Genomic DNA, 16,676 nt, shown 5'->3' on the forward strand with positions numbered 1-16,676 from the left:
TGGGTGGTTTCAGCAAGAGAAGCGTAGGGATTCAGGATGAGCTGCAGAAGGAACCCCCTGCAGCACCTCTTTGGCAGGCAGGCTCTGCAGCAGCATCACTAGAACTCTCTTGGCTGCCAGAGGCTCTGAGGGCAAAAAGAAGGCACAGGCCTGTCTCACCTTGGTAGTGGAAAGCAAAAATCACACCCAGCACTTTTGAGTCTGAAGAAAGTAAGGGGGAAAATAAAAGAGAGAAAAAATAGAAAGAGGGCTCTGTGCAGCCCCTTTGCCTTCTCATACACACTGGGGTGGAAACCTGTGACTCAGCTCAGCACCACTTGTCCTTCAAGAAGGAGAAATCATATTCTGGTTTGCTTCAATTTGGGTCAACCCCCTCAGTAATCCATTGACTGAGAAAAGCTGGAAGACCTCTACAATATAAGAGTCACAGAATCAACACTTCAGCCACAAGCAGGAGACACCTGGCACCTGCTTTTCATGAAGATTTGTAATCCCAAAGCTCAGTCAGCAAACGCTACACATAGCTTTGCTTCCACAAGTTATTATTAATAGTTATGTCTCAAACTGACTGTGACAGTGAGTGTCTGCAGAACTGTCTGCTATGATTTTTCAACAGCAGAGCTGTTAATCAAGCTGCAGAGGGTTGGACTATCAAACCAAAGTCCACAGGCTGCAGAGGTTTTTGTACATGTGTTCACAGTTATTGTCACAGGGGTTGTTCTACAAAAACAGAAATATAAAGCAGGCAGAGTTGAAGATACAAGCTATCTTGATAGCAATAAAGAAATATTTTCTAAAGGTCCAGCAGCACTGGCTACTGGCTATTATTTTAATGAAATTTATATTTTAATTTTATAGCAAAATAATCCAAAGTGCTAAACCTGACCATTTTAATTTACAGAAAAAACCAGTCTCATGTTTTAAGCTATGATCATACCTCGTTATTCAGGTTAAACAACATAATTACACTTTTCTACTGATTTCTATTCAATAGTGAAACAAAATCAATATTAGTTGGTTTAAAAAAGGGGGAAAGTACCACAGGTATTGGAAGGGAAAAGTTACATAAAATATAAGATTCAGCTTATTTGAGCAATTTGCAATGTGTTCGTATTGCCTTTTTTTTCATTTCTTTTCTTTTCTTTTTTTTTTTTTTTTTTTTTTTTTTTTTTTTTTTTTTTGAGCTACAGTTTAAGTCCCAGATACTCTGGCCATAAGCTTGTAGTCACTTCAAATGCTATGACTTCTCCCTTGGTCAAATGTTTTAAGGAGACCTCTGGCATCTCAAGTCAGTTCAAATTATTTTCTCAGTTCTCACAAGTTCCCTTTCCAACACGATCAGCATGCTGGAGAACGCAGTTAGGATGGTTGCAGTTATGTGACACAGTTTTCTGTGAAGGAAAAATGGGTTTTCCTCTGTCTTGGAAAGAATCACTATCAAGTCTGCAGTAAGAAATATATTGAAAGCACTTGCAGAGTTGTTACAAGTATGTCTTAATCCATTCCATTTTCATTTCAGTTCGTTTCCACTGTTAAATTAAAACCTGCAATCTTTCCTACTGATAAATAGCCAAGTTGACTTACAAAGGTTCTGCCTTCTGTCCAGCCTTCCCTTGTCTGCCTTTAACCAAACAAGGTTCTCTGGTTTGCCACGAGCGCTGTCTGGCTCTCCCGTCTCTTTGCTTTCTTCTTCTGCTGCCTGATCTTCCAGCACACGGTGCTGGAAGCCAGCAGAACGAGTCCTGAGGACAGGAGGACCAGCCCAAAGACGGAGATGATGGATCCATGGGAGTTGAAGCTGTACGCCACGGCCGTCACGACGACGCCGGCTATCAGGATGACCACGCCGAAGGGGATGGTGCAGCGGTAGCAGGAGAGCTCTGCTCCCCCCGTGGCTGCCGTCAGCTGGCACTCGCTGACCAGGGGGATGGTGGTTATCACACAGTCATTGTTGTTACTCTTCTCCGTGGGTGCAGAATCAGGGTGCTTTGGGGTGCCCAGGATCTCTTTGATAGGGTCGTTTGTCATCTTGGTTGTCTTGACTCGGCCTGTTCTCAGGTTAGAGCAGGCCCTGCTGAGCATGTGCTGTGCTGTGGAGAGAAGAGCATGAGTTCAACCAATTATTTATGAGACAAATGGGAAGTATTCCCTTGGAATCATAAAAAGCCAGACATTCAGACCCCACAAGGACTTAGGCCCAAGATCAACAGTGACATGACTGATGGTGAAGGATCTGAATCACTTCTTATAGCACTCAACAATATGTATGTAAGTGCTAGAAAGAACAGAGTTACAGACCAAGACAGACACCAACATTAAAGTGTTTTGGGCCAAATCCTACAGTAAATTACACCCTAAAGTCACTATTTCTGGAGATAATTTAGATTTCAATGGCATTGGATTTTCTCACAAAGAGGTGAAGTTCACACACTGTTTTGATTTTTGCTCACACACTTTTTCTACACAGGTTTCTTTATACATCTACACACAATACATTACACGGATTTGCTCCACTACATGTCACAATAACATGGCCAAGTACTAGCCCAGCAAAAACTAGGATGAATAGTGAGCCCTTTCCTCAGTGCAAGTGCAACTTAGGGAAAAAACTCCACTGGTCATGACAAGGTGTAGATGTGGGGGGAGTGGGGATGCAAACAGATTCCTGCACTCAGCTCAGCTCAAGGCTGGTGAACCTGCAGTTACAGCACCATCAGTGCCAGACTGACAGCTTACCATTTATACTGGCTTCATGCAAAAGCAATGAGTCTCTTGTAAATCCTAGAAATTACATCCCTGTTACTGTGTGGGAGGGAAATTTACCATCATATTCACTCATCTCAGATACAGCAAATTGTTTTCCTCCTGCCTCCAGACTGTAAACACACTCTCGGTCCTGACAGCATGCACAGTTAAACTGCATCTCACAGCAGGCAAATACCTTTTGGCTCTGGGGAGCCCAGGGAATAATCATTGCCCACCTCAGAGCTCAGCCTTGTCCCTGGGGCTCTGGTAATGTGGGGTCGCTCTGGGGGCTGCAGTGAGCTCTGCCAACACTGAGGCTACCACAGAAGTGACCCAGCTCAGTGCACCCCAGCACACCCTCCAGAGACTGGGACACTGGGGAACCACTGGGGAACCAGTGGTTTTCCTGCTGTGAGTAGCTCCCAGAATTCCTCCACCACTCTGGCGTGGGCTGTGCCGCTTTTGCTCTCATGATATGCAGCTCAGAGAACAAGGAAGAGCGTTGGCAATGCAGTAATGCTTTTATCACTTTTATCACCTTCACATCTGTGACTAGGAAGTTAATTGCCAGATACTTGTATTCTCCTTTTCCTTTCCCACCACTCCACCCTTGTTGCTAAGATATATTCGTTCATTGTGGAGAGCCCTTGGTTTTATATCTTAGTACCTCCTATAACTGACCATGGGCTTTACAAGAAAGGAGATTTCATTCTTTTTAAAAAAACACAGGCACCAGCAGGCTAAATGCTGGATATAGTCAGAGCCCTTGAACCCTCAAGAGAGAAGGAAAGCCCAGATCTGGTTTGCCAAAGCTTTTGTTCTACTGCTCTGGGGAAGAGTGCTCAGCTCCCTGTTGTGTCTGCTGTGCAGAGCTGACAGAGGAGCCTGTCCCTGCTGAGCACACACAAGACACCCAAGCACACACAGTGACAGCCCCAGAGGCACCAGGGACACACTGAAACAGTCTGTTTGATCATCAGGAAAAACTATTTTACTGTGAGGGTAACTGAGCACTGGAACCCAGTGAAGTTTTGGAGTCTCTATCCTCAGAGATAATCAAAAGCCATCTGCACAGTCCTGGGCAGCATTGCTTCAGTGACCCTGCTGAGCAATAGGGGCATTGCACCATATGACCTCCAGAAATCCCTTCCAACTATGACCATTCAGTGATTCTGCCTGTTTCTGTGAGAGTATCTCCAAGGGCAGGAAAGAGATTTGTTCAGTGCTTATCAGACAAAGCAGATATAACTGTGCTGACACCTTAGATATCCTAAATTCTCCTAGGTTTGGTAGTTTTGTTCTTTGCATCATAATGTGTGATTAAATGCCTTTTTAAGTCAGACAGAAAGAGCCCAGGAAAGCCATGGTTCTGCTCTCAAGTGTCACTGATCTGTTCCCACATGGATCTGAGCCCAAATTCTGCATTTTCAATAATGACTGGCACAGCAGGGGGACATACACTGGTGCCATTATGTTGCTGCATTACTTGTCTGTAAAACATTACAGAAGTTCAGCACAACATAAGAATGTGGTCCCCAAATGTCACCTGTTTTGATCTTACATTTCAATTAGTATAGCATTTAATTATCAAAATTGAGGGAGAGAAAAATTAACTACTTTGCATATAAAATGTCTACTGGCTCAAATACACTGTAATAACTACCCAAAAGTCCAAGTACTCTAACAGTCACTGAAATAAGGAAACTTCCAAATAACTTGAAAAAGCCCATAATAAGCATTATTATTCTGAAAAATTTTAACCTTTAATAAAAATTTATTTGCTCCTGTCCCTAACACCCTTGTCCTTCTACTTCAGATACATCTTCAATAAGCATTAAAATCTCCTAGACCTCTTGTAGAGAGATTTATGAAGAAAGGAGATATATTCATACAATCAAGTCTAACAGGGAAAAAACATATATTCTAATCTATAATTATTAAGTCAATGGCAAAATACCTGTTGATTTCTGAGGAGCACAGTTTTTGTCTGGAATAGGATGTAAGAAGGCAGACATTCATATAAAAAAAATAAACAACTCTACTGAAATACTATTAAATAAACAACAGAACCTATCTGAAGTGTGAGCAAAGGTATTCAGCACTAGAAAAAAGGGCACTGGAGCCTCATTGCCAGCAAAGTCATTCTGACTTAAGCCAACAGGTGATTTGGTTCAAGTTTCAGGGTAAGAAATTTAGGCAAAGACACCCAGCAACACCAGCATCCTCTCACTAATCATACCACAAGTACTATCTTAAGGAGCTACTTTGAGTTGGAGGAAGAACGTGCTTCTGTGGCAATCTGTGGCTAACCCTGAATAAAGGGGAGAGACAAAATTTAGCCACTAATAAGTTTAAGTTAAGATTTATCAAAAAGATATGAAATCCATCAGCATGCACACTTACCAGGAGATCCAGGAGAAATCCATGGTAACAGATCCTTGGCTCAGAAAGCAGAGGAAGAGTGCTGAAGATGTCTTTTAATGACAATTCAAGGCAAGAAGGAGCTGCTCAAAGCTAGGAGGCTTTGAAGTGTCAGACGTTGCTGAGTGATGAACTGCAGGTGGCAATATTCTAGTACGGAAGTTTTCTACAAAAAAGTTGTTGGATATTTATTCAGCTTTTTAAGAACAAAAGTCATGAGTGTAAAGCTCCTGCTGTGGGCTGACTCCTGCTCCTAACCCAACCAAAGCAGGAGATGTTCTCCCTCTGGCTCTCCTAATGGCTTCTGCCTCTTTTCTTGGAAGCAGCCACCCATTTCTGGCCAAATGTAATGTTTTCATTTGATGATGGGACGTCCCAGTAGTGAATATCATAACCCAGTAAAGTCCCCCAGAAAGAGCCAGGCAGGAAAAGACAATGCACAAGAAATACTATGGATACAAATCTTATTTAACTTAATTTCTATTGCTCACTTCACCTGTGTGAATAATGATTCAGAATACATGGGAGTTTGTCTCTTCAACGTGTCCAATTTCTTTGAGCAAATCACTCCATCTCCCTGCTCCTGAGATTTCCTACCTGTGAACTGACTGTAACAACATAACACTAAAAAAACCTGTTAAACCTCGTCCACTATAAGAAAACCTGAGTAATATAATCCCAAAAACTCTTCTCAGAACAGAAAAAGGCAGACTTGCACAGTCCAAGAACTCTCTGCAATTAACAGAAGTCCGTTATATTTACTGTTGCTCATTTCTGTTACTGGATTTTTAAAACCAAGACTCGTAACTCCAAGAGGGACAAGGCAGACTCTGCAGCAGGGCAGTGACAACTCCGCAGAAAGCAAAGCAATGGAAATTGTTATCAACTGCAGAAACAGCTGTGAAATCACCAGGCAGCTGGGCAAAACTCATGAAGCAGCAGAGATTTATGTGGCTAATCTTATTTGACATTCCCTTTCTAGAAGTGCATGATCATGGAAGATCATTTCAACACGGATGCACAAGTCCCAAGTGGCAATGAGAGTAAATTCATGAGAGTAAGTTTGTATAATGATAAACTTAATGGGTTCTTCTAGTTTTAAGTTATTTAGACCCTGATAACATTTCAAAACCACAAACATTTACAGGCACAAACTACTGCTGTTCTCCAGAAGATCCTTGGAAGAAACCTGTGACATTGCTGAAGTATATTTAGCTGATTATTGAAGTTAGCTAATAATAAGGAAGTCTACTTGCTCATCTCCTTGACTATATTCTTTCCCAGACGACCTCAAAACTAGTTTAACTTTTTGAAAAGTTTGGAGGGAGATGCAGGGGAAAAAAATCCCGACTTCAGATAAAGAATCAAGATTTCATTAAAACAAACGCAGAGCTTTGAAATGTGCTTCCAGTCAACTTCCACTTAGATTACAGCAAGGTTACATTTGTTTGAAAGCTCTTCCCAGCACAACTGTGCCCCCTAAGCCACTCTGCCAGCATCTTGCTTGAAAAAGATTTAATTGCTCTGCCAGTTATTTATTTGTATTTATCCCTGACTGCACAAAGTTTAGGTATTTTTATTTTAAATCAATGTCATTATCAAAAACTCTGACAGAGCAACTTCTTAGAGATGAAATTTCTTCCCTTCTCCTCCGTCCCTCACCACAAAACTGAGAAGCAGAAACACATGAAGCGTCTACATGAAGTTTCCAGCGTTTTAACTCAGAATCATTTCAATGTGGGGCTCTCTCAGGAGGCTTCCCACGTACAGAATATCTCTGTGCAAGGGCAAAGAGCCATTACAACACTTTCCTCTTATTCACATTTTACTTATAACGAGGGGGATACATTTGAGTTTTCTGCCTTCAAGCTCTGGACCATATTCTCTCTATCTTACACAATAGTTCAGGCACCCTTTTTTGCTTATGTAACATCCCAATAAATTACAATGCTCACACTTCACACTATGGCTATACATTAAAGTGACTGTGGAAAATAGCCTAAGGAGTCCTTCTGTCCCGAGAGGAGAGCCTGAGTTCATTCAGAATTCAACAGACTATAGTAATCCTCAACACAATCCCGCAGCTCTGTCCCAGGTGAACACCTGGAAATCACAACCACAATTCACACTTACAATACTCCAGGACTGCCCTGAGCTACAGAGGCAGGAGAACACATTGCCTCCACACCAGCTCCCTCAGGATGCAGTAAGTTTCTCTCACCGAGTTTTTAAATAAAACCATGAACATATTTAAACCCTCGCACACCTTTTTCGTTTTCCCGACGTAACCGGGGTGTAGGATGGGAGCCAACCCAGCCCCATCCACAAACCAACTCTGTTACCAACTGCAAAACTTTCAAACGCGCCTGCTACACCCCATACACACACCTGGGCTAAACCCTCCGTGTCACTGACTGTCCCCGAGTATCTCTGCAAGAGAGCAGAGCGGCGAGCGGGCGGGGAAAGCTCTGTGCACCTACAGCCGGTACCGGAGAGGGTACCCTGAACGGGACACCGACCGGCACCCGGGGAGCGGCTCCGGCTGCCGAGACCCCGCGACTGCTGGAAGCGGGGAGAACCCTGTGCTGGAGCGGAGGGAGCAGCCCGGCCACCCCGGGGAGCCGGGCACCGGGAGCCGGAGCCCCGCGGGTACCGGGAGCCGGACACCGGGAGCCGGAGCCCCGCGGGTACCGGGGCGTGCGGCTCCGGGGCTTGCCAGCGAGTTGAGCCGCGCCGTGCTGGGCTGAGCCGTGCCAGTCCATGCCACAGGCTGGGCTAGTGTGCCATAGCGTGGCCAGTGTGCCATAGCGAGCCGCACCTATCCAAGCCGAGCCGAGCCGAGCCGAGCCGTGCCTTACCTCCCGGCCGCCGGGCGGGACTGCGGCGGCCACCAGCTCGCAGCCAGCATAAGAGGGGATGCAGCTCGCCGCACAAGGGACTGTAAACAAAGTTCTCGGTGAGAGCGAAACAATTAAGGGACCAGAGCAAATTCAGCGGCGGGAGCTGCGGCGGGCGGGGCGACAGCGGGACGGTCCCGCGGGGCGCGGGGGGGGCGGGGAGGGTGTCCGGCAGCGCCGGGATGGGCCGGGCCTGTCTCTCCGCCCCGCACCGCTCACAGCCCGGCGCTGGGATGCACACGGCGAGGACAGCGCGACGGGCGGCTCCGCATCGCGCCCTGCCCGCGGCTGGGCACACACATAGAGGGGGCGCGTCCTGCAGCCCCCTCTGCCCAACTACAGTCCTTCCTTCCTCCCTCAGCCCCCTCTACCCTCCTGCAGCCCCTTCTGCCCTCCTGCAGCTCCCTGTGTCCTCCTGCAGTCCTTCTTCCCTCCTGCAGCCCCTCTGCCCTCCTACAGCCCCTCTGCCCAACTGCAGCCTCTCTGCCCTCCTGCAGCCCCTCTGTCCTCCTACAGCCCCTTCTGCCCTCCAGCAGACCCTTCTGCCCTTTTGCCCTCCTGCATCCCTCCCTGAGCCCCCTCTGCCCTGCTACAGCCTCTTCTGCCCTCCTGCAGCCCTCCCTGAGTCCCTTTTGCCCTCCTGCAGCCCCTTCTGCCCTACTGCGGCCCTTTTTCCCTCCCTCAGCCCCTCTGCCCTCCTGCAGGTCCTTCTGCCCTCCTGCAGGTCCTTCTGCCCTTCCGCAGACCCTTCTGCCCTCCTGCATCCCTCCCTGAGGCCCCTCTGCCCTCCTGCAGCTTCTTCCCTCCTGCAGCTCCTGTGCCCTCCTGCAACCTTCCTTGAGCCCCCTCTGCCCTCCTTGAGCCCCCTCTGCCCTCCTGCAGCCCCTTCTTCCCCCCCTCAGCGCCCTCTGCCCTCCTGCAGCCCTCCAGCCCTTCTGCAGCCCCTTTTTCTCTCCCTGAGTCCCCTGTGCCCTCCCTGCAGCCCCTCTGCCCTCCTGCAGTCCTCTTTCCCCCCCTGAGCCCCCTGTGCCCTCCTGCACACCCAGCCCCGTGCTGTGCCGGCTGTCCGGCCACCTCCGGAGGGTCGGTGCCTGTCCGGAGCTCGTTGGGCTGTTGGATGTGGCCATGCTGGGTCACTTGAAAGCACAGTCCCTGTCGAAATCCAGATGAATCCCTAGCTCAACTGCTCAGGAATTAAAGGAGGAGGAATGTAGCTTCGGATGGCATTCTCGGAAGATAAAGTTTTATGTATCATTTAGAAATATTTTAACTGGCTTTTCTAAGCTTTAATTGCTCATTTCTGCAGCATATCAAATACTGCAGGGGTTTGGAGTGGATGGGTGTGGGAGTCTGTTAATTTTTTACCATGATTTCTGTTATTTCAGACAAAAAGCAGACAAATTATGCTTTTAAGTTTTGTAAAAGGGCATGTTTGAATTTTGCAGTTAAGCTCACACAAAGTTTATATTTAAAAGACACTATTTTATCAATGATTGATAAAAGAACAGTGCACCGGATGTATTTAATCAGCCACTCTGTCTCTGAAAGCATGCATATACTTTTGACTGCCTTTCCAGGGTGAAATCCTAGCCTCACAGAAATTAATGGCAAAACTTCCATCAGCTTCACAGGGGCCAGGATTTCATCCTGTGCATCGTTAAGAAATGCCCAGTGATGGAGACCCTGCCAAGGGTTCATCTCCTCCAGACAAATCAACCAGGTTCTGGAAAAGCTTCACAGCTTTATGCAAGAAACTGGCTTTTTTCCCCCCCCACTTGCTGGTGCTCCCATCAAATACATCAGTATTTGACCAGAAATGACAAACAAACTGTTTCTGAGGGGAGCTTAATTAGGCAGGATCTCTTGGACCATTGCCTGCTCCTTCCCAATGCAGGCAGCATGTCTGTAATATCTTTATTAGACTTGACAAGTTCCACCTCAAAAAACCCCAAGATTCTTACTCCTCCCGTTGGAGACAACAAGCCTTAATCTGTTGATATCTAGGAACCTTGTTTTTAGTTGCATGGATTCATAGACAATTATACATGGACAAGTAAGCTTTTGGCTGTAGCAGCTATTCTTTCTTTTGGCAATTAACCCTCTAATGCCCTAAGAGGGAGAAATTAAACTCTCAGGCTTATTTTTAATCATTCATTCAGATGTCTTACCAACTTGCTCCATGGAAGTGCAAGTATTTTTCTGGACTACTAGAAATACTAACATTTCATGATTTTATTCTAATTGTTCAGGATGTCTGTTTTTTTCTCCAGTATCAGTTTCATTTTTTACTTTATATCAGAAATTTTTGCTTTAGCACATGTGTGCATGACCTAAATTTCACCCCATCCCTATTACATCAGTTCCTCTCTAGTCCTTCCAATCTAGTATTTGGTCCTCCTACGTTGACAGAGATCCTCCCTCCCAGGCTTACACCACCCACTGCTCCACTAGTACATTCTTATTTTTCTATGCCAACTTCATTACTGAAAGTATTACATAAAATACTGAAAGTTTTACATAAGGTATCTCACAAAACTGATTTTTTTAGGAGCTACTCTAATACAAATAAACAAGCACTGAAGCTGGGTTCAGAAATCATGTTTCTGTACAAATAAATGCCCTAACAACAGGCTAAAAAGTCACACACTCTCCTAGACGTCATGCAATTCTTATTTCTTGCTGTGAAGCATAAAAGCTGGAATGAAAAGTGATGGGAATGACATCTCCTCTAATGCTGAGAGGTCAGTGGGCTCTCCCCTAGAAGGATTTAAAGGCATTGAAGGGTTTAAAACAACTTGGGCACCAGCCCTCTGGCCTTTTAAAGAAAGGGATGACTGACTGACTCTGCCTTTTAAGGTCCTGCTGTGTTCTGAGCACAGCTCTCCAAGGATGTAAGGAAAGAAGGACCAGACACACGGGGAGCGGCACGTTCGGCACCTGTAAAAATTCAGTGCAAACAGCTGAGGAAACTTCAGGGCTGAACAACAGCTGCAGTCAGGGGTTACAGGTTCTCAGTTCTGGACTGCCAGGCTTCAATGATACATAGATCCCCTTTAGGACCTGCCCTAAATCTCCTCCTTGGGGTCTAAACACAGCTGCTTAGAGGGAAGTGCAGCCCGAAAGTTGGGCTGATAAGCAAGAAGTGTGTGTGATACCTACTGAGAGAGCAGCTTTGCTCCTCAGTTGAGCAATGCTGTTGCTCTGGCGACTGAAACACACTCGCAGTATTTCATGGCTTCCTCTGAGTCTCCTGGGCCTTAACAGCACAGCAAACAGTGACTCACTAATCTGGCAAAGTACAACCATTGTGGGCTCCCTATTCAATTAGTTTTTCTTGCCTTTTCCCTAACCCTCCACTGAATTTTCCTTTTATTTTATCCCTAAGCCCCCCCACAGACACAACATACCAGTTTACTGCATGTCCTGAAACTTTCAGAAAGCGCCCTTTCAACATGTTTAATATATTATAAATTGTCTTTACCATGCAGTGTATGTGTTTTGTGATGAGGAATGGAGGAGCCCGAAGCCAGTTAAGCCAGAGAGGCAAAAAATTACATATAAAATGCTATAGCTCCCCTCTCATTAACACAGTTTACAGCCCAGTTGGTTGATAGGTTGCAAACCAGCCACTCTGTGGGTAACCAGGCTCATGAAATGGATGTGCTTATAACGGCTGTGAGAAACCTCTTTGGTGGCTGGGAATATGGAAAGGAATTTTCTTTGAACTCCAATAGATCCTACTTGTACTTTGGTCAACATCAGTTACCCTGCTGTTCATGTGAACTTTGTTATTGCCTTCCTCGACTTTCACTTAATCTTCCTGCAGTGTTGAAGAAGACAGGACACCTGGAGCTGAAAACAATTATTCTTATCTCCTACTGCTTTCATAATTACATTTGAAGAGCTGCATTCCTTGTGTGGACATGTGCTTTTAATTAGCAGAGGGATGCATCACCCCACCAGAAGCCAATTCCTCAACCTTGCATAAGTTGGTTGAAGAATCCTCTGAATCTTTAGCCACCGTGGCAGCTTTCTGGCCAAGTCAGAGGAAGCCTGGGAGCAAACTCCAGGCACTGTAATTTCACCATAACCAGGATTTTTGTTAGAGACTATTGCAGTAGGATGCAGCAGATTCAGCTGAGATTTAAGTTCAGAATAGGAATGATCTCTTTTCTTAGTTTTTCACCTGCACTGAGTAACCCAAAGAATTTACAGGGCTCAGAGACATGAAGGGAAATGCAGACAAAAAGCTGAAAAAGTGACTTGTGACTAGTGGATAGTGTCAAGAGACATTTGCATTTCATTTGCTTCCCTTCTCAGTAGGTAGGGTATAAAGAGCATACACTGTTCCCTGTGCAAATGGTCTGCCTAATAAACATGGAGTGTTTCAGCCTGCTGTTATTGACTCTCCAACAGTAGAAAGAAAATTATGAGTTTTAAACTAAGCTACACAGGCCATGGGCTGAATTACTTCCTGTCTGATGAGTCTTTCTTTGTCCTACTTCACTAGAATCCTTAGGACTAAATTTATACACAAGAACTATCTAAAATACTGCACAAGGTTAAAATACACAGCTTTTCTCCTACATAATAGACTACTCCTGTGAAATTTACAGTAAGTCAAGTGTCTGACCTAAATAGTAGTTAAAAAAGAAAAAAAAAAAGAATTATTGCAGTAGGACCAGTTTCCCACAAGAGAGCATTTCATATATATCATCTGCTTTAGCATCACCTGCTAAAGGAGATGTTTAGAAATATTTTGACATCCATGTGAACAGGTTAAAAAAGTAGAGGGTGTGGTAGTGATAACCATTTACCAAACCAAGTCAAGTTCTAAACAGGCTGTCTTATCTTTTGAATGAGTTATTTTAGGTCACGCAGGTAATGGTAAAATCCCTTCTTTCCTACTGAAGTTTAAAATTCCCTCTCTTTCTTCAGGGCCAGGTTACACCTCTTTATCTTAATCTTCAGTTTATTTGCACTGAGAGTACCTTACTTTCCAGAAAAACTATGGCTAAAAGATGTAAATCAAAAGTAAACATGGCCAAATGAAAGAGATGGTTCTGGCACCAGGAGTCCAGCATAATGAATTATCTACCAAAGGTAAAAAATGCTTAGAATCAGAAGGCAGAAAAACAGCAGAACTCCAGTTACTCTCTGAATCCTCTTCTATTTGGGTGGAACTCTGTTGAAACTTGATACTCGATACAGAAACAGTCATAGTTTGGGGTTAAATTCAACTCTGTGAAGAAGGCAGTTATATATCAGTATTTAATGGCCACTTACAACATCTGACAGCTCAAGCAGTGCATATCTTGTGCTAGTTCTTTCCAAAAATCACCCTAGGTGACCCTCTCTACCTAAATACTTAGGAATAAAAAATATATTTTATGTATATAAATATATTTTATGTATAAAATAGATAAAATATGTGAAGGTTTTGATGTAGCAGAGAGGCTATATTTTCTGTGTATTCTAAAAATGTTTGAAAAAACAGATTTCCCTTTGACTCATACAAGAGAAGAGAATATAGACTGCATTACACATGCATGGCTGTGATGGGAGGTGATGTTACTTCTCAGCTTTTTGGATGAAGAATCTTTTTGCAAACTGTGAAAGTCATGAAACAATTTGTGAGAAAGGCTTTTACATGATGTAGTCAATAAGCAACAGCAGCAGAAGTTTATAATTGCTTTGGCTGTGTATTCTAGAAATACAAATGTACATATTGTATAAATGGTAGGGCAGGACTATTGAGCAGTTTTGCAAAATTTTTGGAATGCACTGAGTAAAATGGAATTACAGTAGTATATAAATGTCTGCATAGCAGTTGAATCCATCAAAATCCCACATCTTTAGTTCATCTTGAAGAATTTCTCAAAGTGCACCAGTGCCACACAGAGACAGACAGAGGAAAACACAATATATCTGGGAACATTCTCCCACATATGGACACTCATATCCAAAACAAACACTGAAAATCACCTAGGACCTGAAAATATCAATGTAGTATTCATTACTCATTTCACTTCTGGCCACATATGATTTTCTGATTCAGGAGTTGTCGAGTTTCCTGGTTTAGTTCCATGCCACAGAATTCATTGTATTACCCTCCATTGACTTCAGTAACAGAAAGTGTAGATGTTAGGAGGGAGTTCATACAGATTATTTCTATTCTAAAAAACAGGTGGAAGATTTAGGCACATTAATGGCACTGATAGCCCAAATCAGCAAGTTGAGGCCTGGAGGTATATTTCCCACTCAGATCAGCAGCAGCTAAATAAAATCATTAAATCACAGAATGGTTTGGATCGGAAGGTTCCTTAAAGATCATCCCATCTCATCCCAACCCTTTGCCATGGGCAGGGACACCTTCCACTAGACCAGGTGCTCAGAGCCCAGTCTAACCTGTCCTTAAACACCACCAGGGGTAAAAGCTAAACCCTCCCTTACCAGAAAGCCTGGCTGAAAACCAGGTATCCTACCTACTACACTACAGGGTAACTGACCTGAAGCCTGAGACCCACTCAGTATGTAGATCAAGTTATGGGCACTTTAGAAACTCCTCCTCATTGCCCCAGTATAGTGACCCTTTATTTTCATTCAGATGGTATTTAGGTCTTTGATCCCTGTGTGGGACTGGATTTTGCTGTATCCAGGCTGCTTTTGGGTTCATGTTCCCAGACCCAGCTGCCCCAGCACAGATACTGTCCCACAGTGTTGGGGCAGAGCAGTAGAAAATCAGTCCTGAACTCATCCCAGCCTAGAGCCACTACCCAGCAGTGAAAGTTCTAAAGGACTTGGGTTCAAACTTCAGCTTCTATCTCCAAGCTAAAGGCAAACATGGAAATACAAGTGATAAATAATAACACTTACGTAAACATACATGAAAACAGAAAAACTCTCAGAACAGCTCGTGCTTTCTTAGTAATCACCACTCCTTATTTACCAAGAAAAAAGGTCACATAGTTATGCCTTTTTTGAAAGCTTTTGTCCCTAGAGTAGCCTTGTGAGATAAATATCTTTTTCCATGAAAGTGCTGGGGAAAGAGGGAGTGGTCAGCTGCTGAAGCCAATTTACTGATGCCATGTAGACAACCATATAATGCAAAACATTGACCCTAAAATAATAGGCAACACTGAGCTGTGATCACTTCAGTCCTTTTCCACAAACAAGGAGATCAATGTATTCTCACAGGCAGGTGTCCCTGCTCCATGTTAAAGATCAGTTCTTGACTCACAACTCCTCCTTTTCCATACTGGGTCAGAGTCAGGTCTGTGCAAACAAGAGCCACAAGCTCTTTCAGTTTCACTGAGCCCTATTTCAGAGAATGAATGGGACTTAAAAGAGAGACAGCAATCTGATAAAAGCTTTGCAAAAGTAAAGAAATATTTCTGCAAGAGAAACTAAATTAGTCTCATCTCCAGGCCATTGCCTCATATTCCATTTTAAAGACCAGCTCTTCAGCTGGGTGGGCAACACAGTTTCATTCGAGGCAACTTAGCCAAGAAATTACTCACAAGAGATCAGCCATAAGAAACGTATTGCCTTGATATTTGGAGAATCAACTGGGCTCACTGAGAGCATGCTATTTTAATTGATGTTTAAGGAAAGAACAAAACCAAGTCAAAATATTTATACCTATTGTATAAATATTACTACTAATAATAATAATACTCCACATAAGATTACTACAAAAAATAAAAGAACTGAAATGTTTGCCTAGCAGTCTCAGTTGGGGGGGTGAGAGAAAGTAAGATATGAGCAGATATTTGTTATTATTACTGACATTATTTTATAAAGATGGTACAGGTCAAGTTCTGGCATCAAATTTACATACTGGAAGGAAGTTTGTGAGATACAATCTTGCCTGTCACAGCTAGTCTTTAGCTAAGACAAAGTAAATCTAGTGATGGCAAGTCCAGTTTGGCTGACCTGGCTCGTTCTAGAAGTCCTTAGGTGAATAAGAGTGCAGTTTTGTGTTTGAAATGTTTTGGTTTTTTTGAAATTCTTTTTTTTAGAGAATTTTCTGTAAACAAGAAAAGTATTTTTGTAACTGTATTATGTTTACTTTCTTTTCCCTAGGAGGGGCTTCTTCTTAATGTCCCTCTATTCTGACCAATGTAATTTAAAAAGTTTGTCTTTGTTTCACCAATTGAATTGGTCTGTGTAGAATAGTACAAAAAGAGAAACACATCCCAAAAATAAAGAAGTCATTTTCAACCTTCTGAAGTTGGAATCTGGTGTCATTGTGGTGTACAACAGCGTCATAAGAGAGCTTGTGCAGAGACCTCAGTCAATCATTTCCAGTCCAGAGAGCAGACATAGCACTGGTCAAGGAACTGGGCAGGGCTGAGACTCAACTAATCGGTGTCTAGAGCTGGGAGTTTTGAACTTCCCTGTATGAGAAGGTTTTGAACAATAAAACAAGCTGTTTGTCTCATGATCAAGAGGACTCGAGTCATGATTTCTTGTCTCCCTACCAACAACCGTTGTGTACTACTTGCCTTCTGCCAAAATGCTCTCTCCAAAAGTTTTGTGGACTGTGCAAGGATGAGGGTCAGCCTGTATGTCCAAACCAGTCAGCCAGAAATCCTCATGCTCTGCTTGCAA

The 16,676-nt window shown here is 43.8% G+C and overlaps 1 protein-coding gene across 1 annotated transcript; it reads right to left on the reverse strand.

Annotated features, from left to right (window-relative positions):
* Positions 1-500: 500 nt before the first annotated feature.
* On the reverse strand, positions 501-8,150 carry TMEM100 (transmembrane protein 100). Its single transcript, XM_083874866.1, has 3 exons — positions 8,025-8,150; positions 5,149-5,332; positions 501-2,090 (listed from the first exon to the last, which is right to left on the reverse strand). The coding sequence occupies exon 3, from the start codon at positions 2,080-2,082 to the stop codon at positions 1,624-1,626; it is 459 nt and encodes a 152-aa protein (XP_083730992.1). The 5' UTR covers positions 2,083-2,090; positions 5,149-5,332; positions 8,025-8,150; the 3' UTR covers positions 501-1,623.
* Positions 8,151-16,676: the final 8,526 nt, after the last annotated feature.

This window comes from Zosterops lateralis (assembly GCF_965231275.1).
Source record: "Zosterops lateralis genome assembly, chromosome: 18".
NCBI classification, from domain to species: domain Eukaryota; kingdom Metazoa; phylum Chordata; class Aves; order Passeriformes; family Zosteropidae; genus Zosterops; species Zosterops lateralis.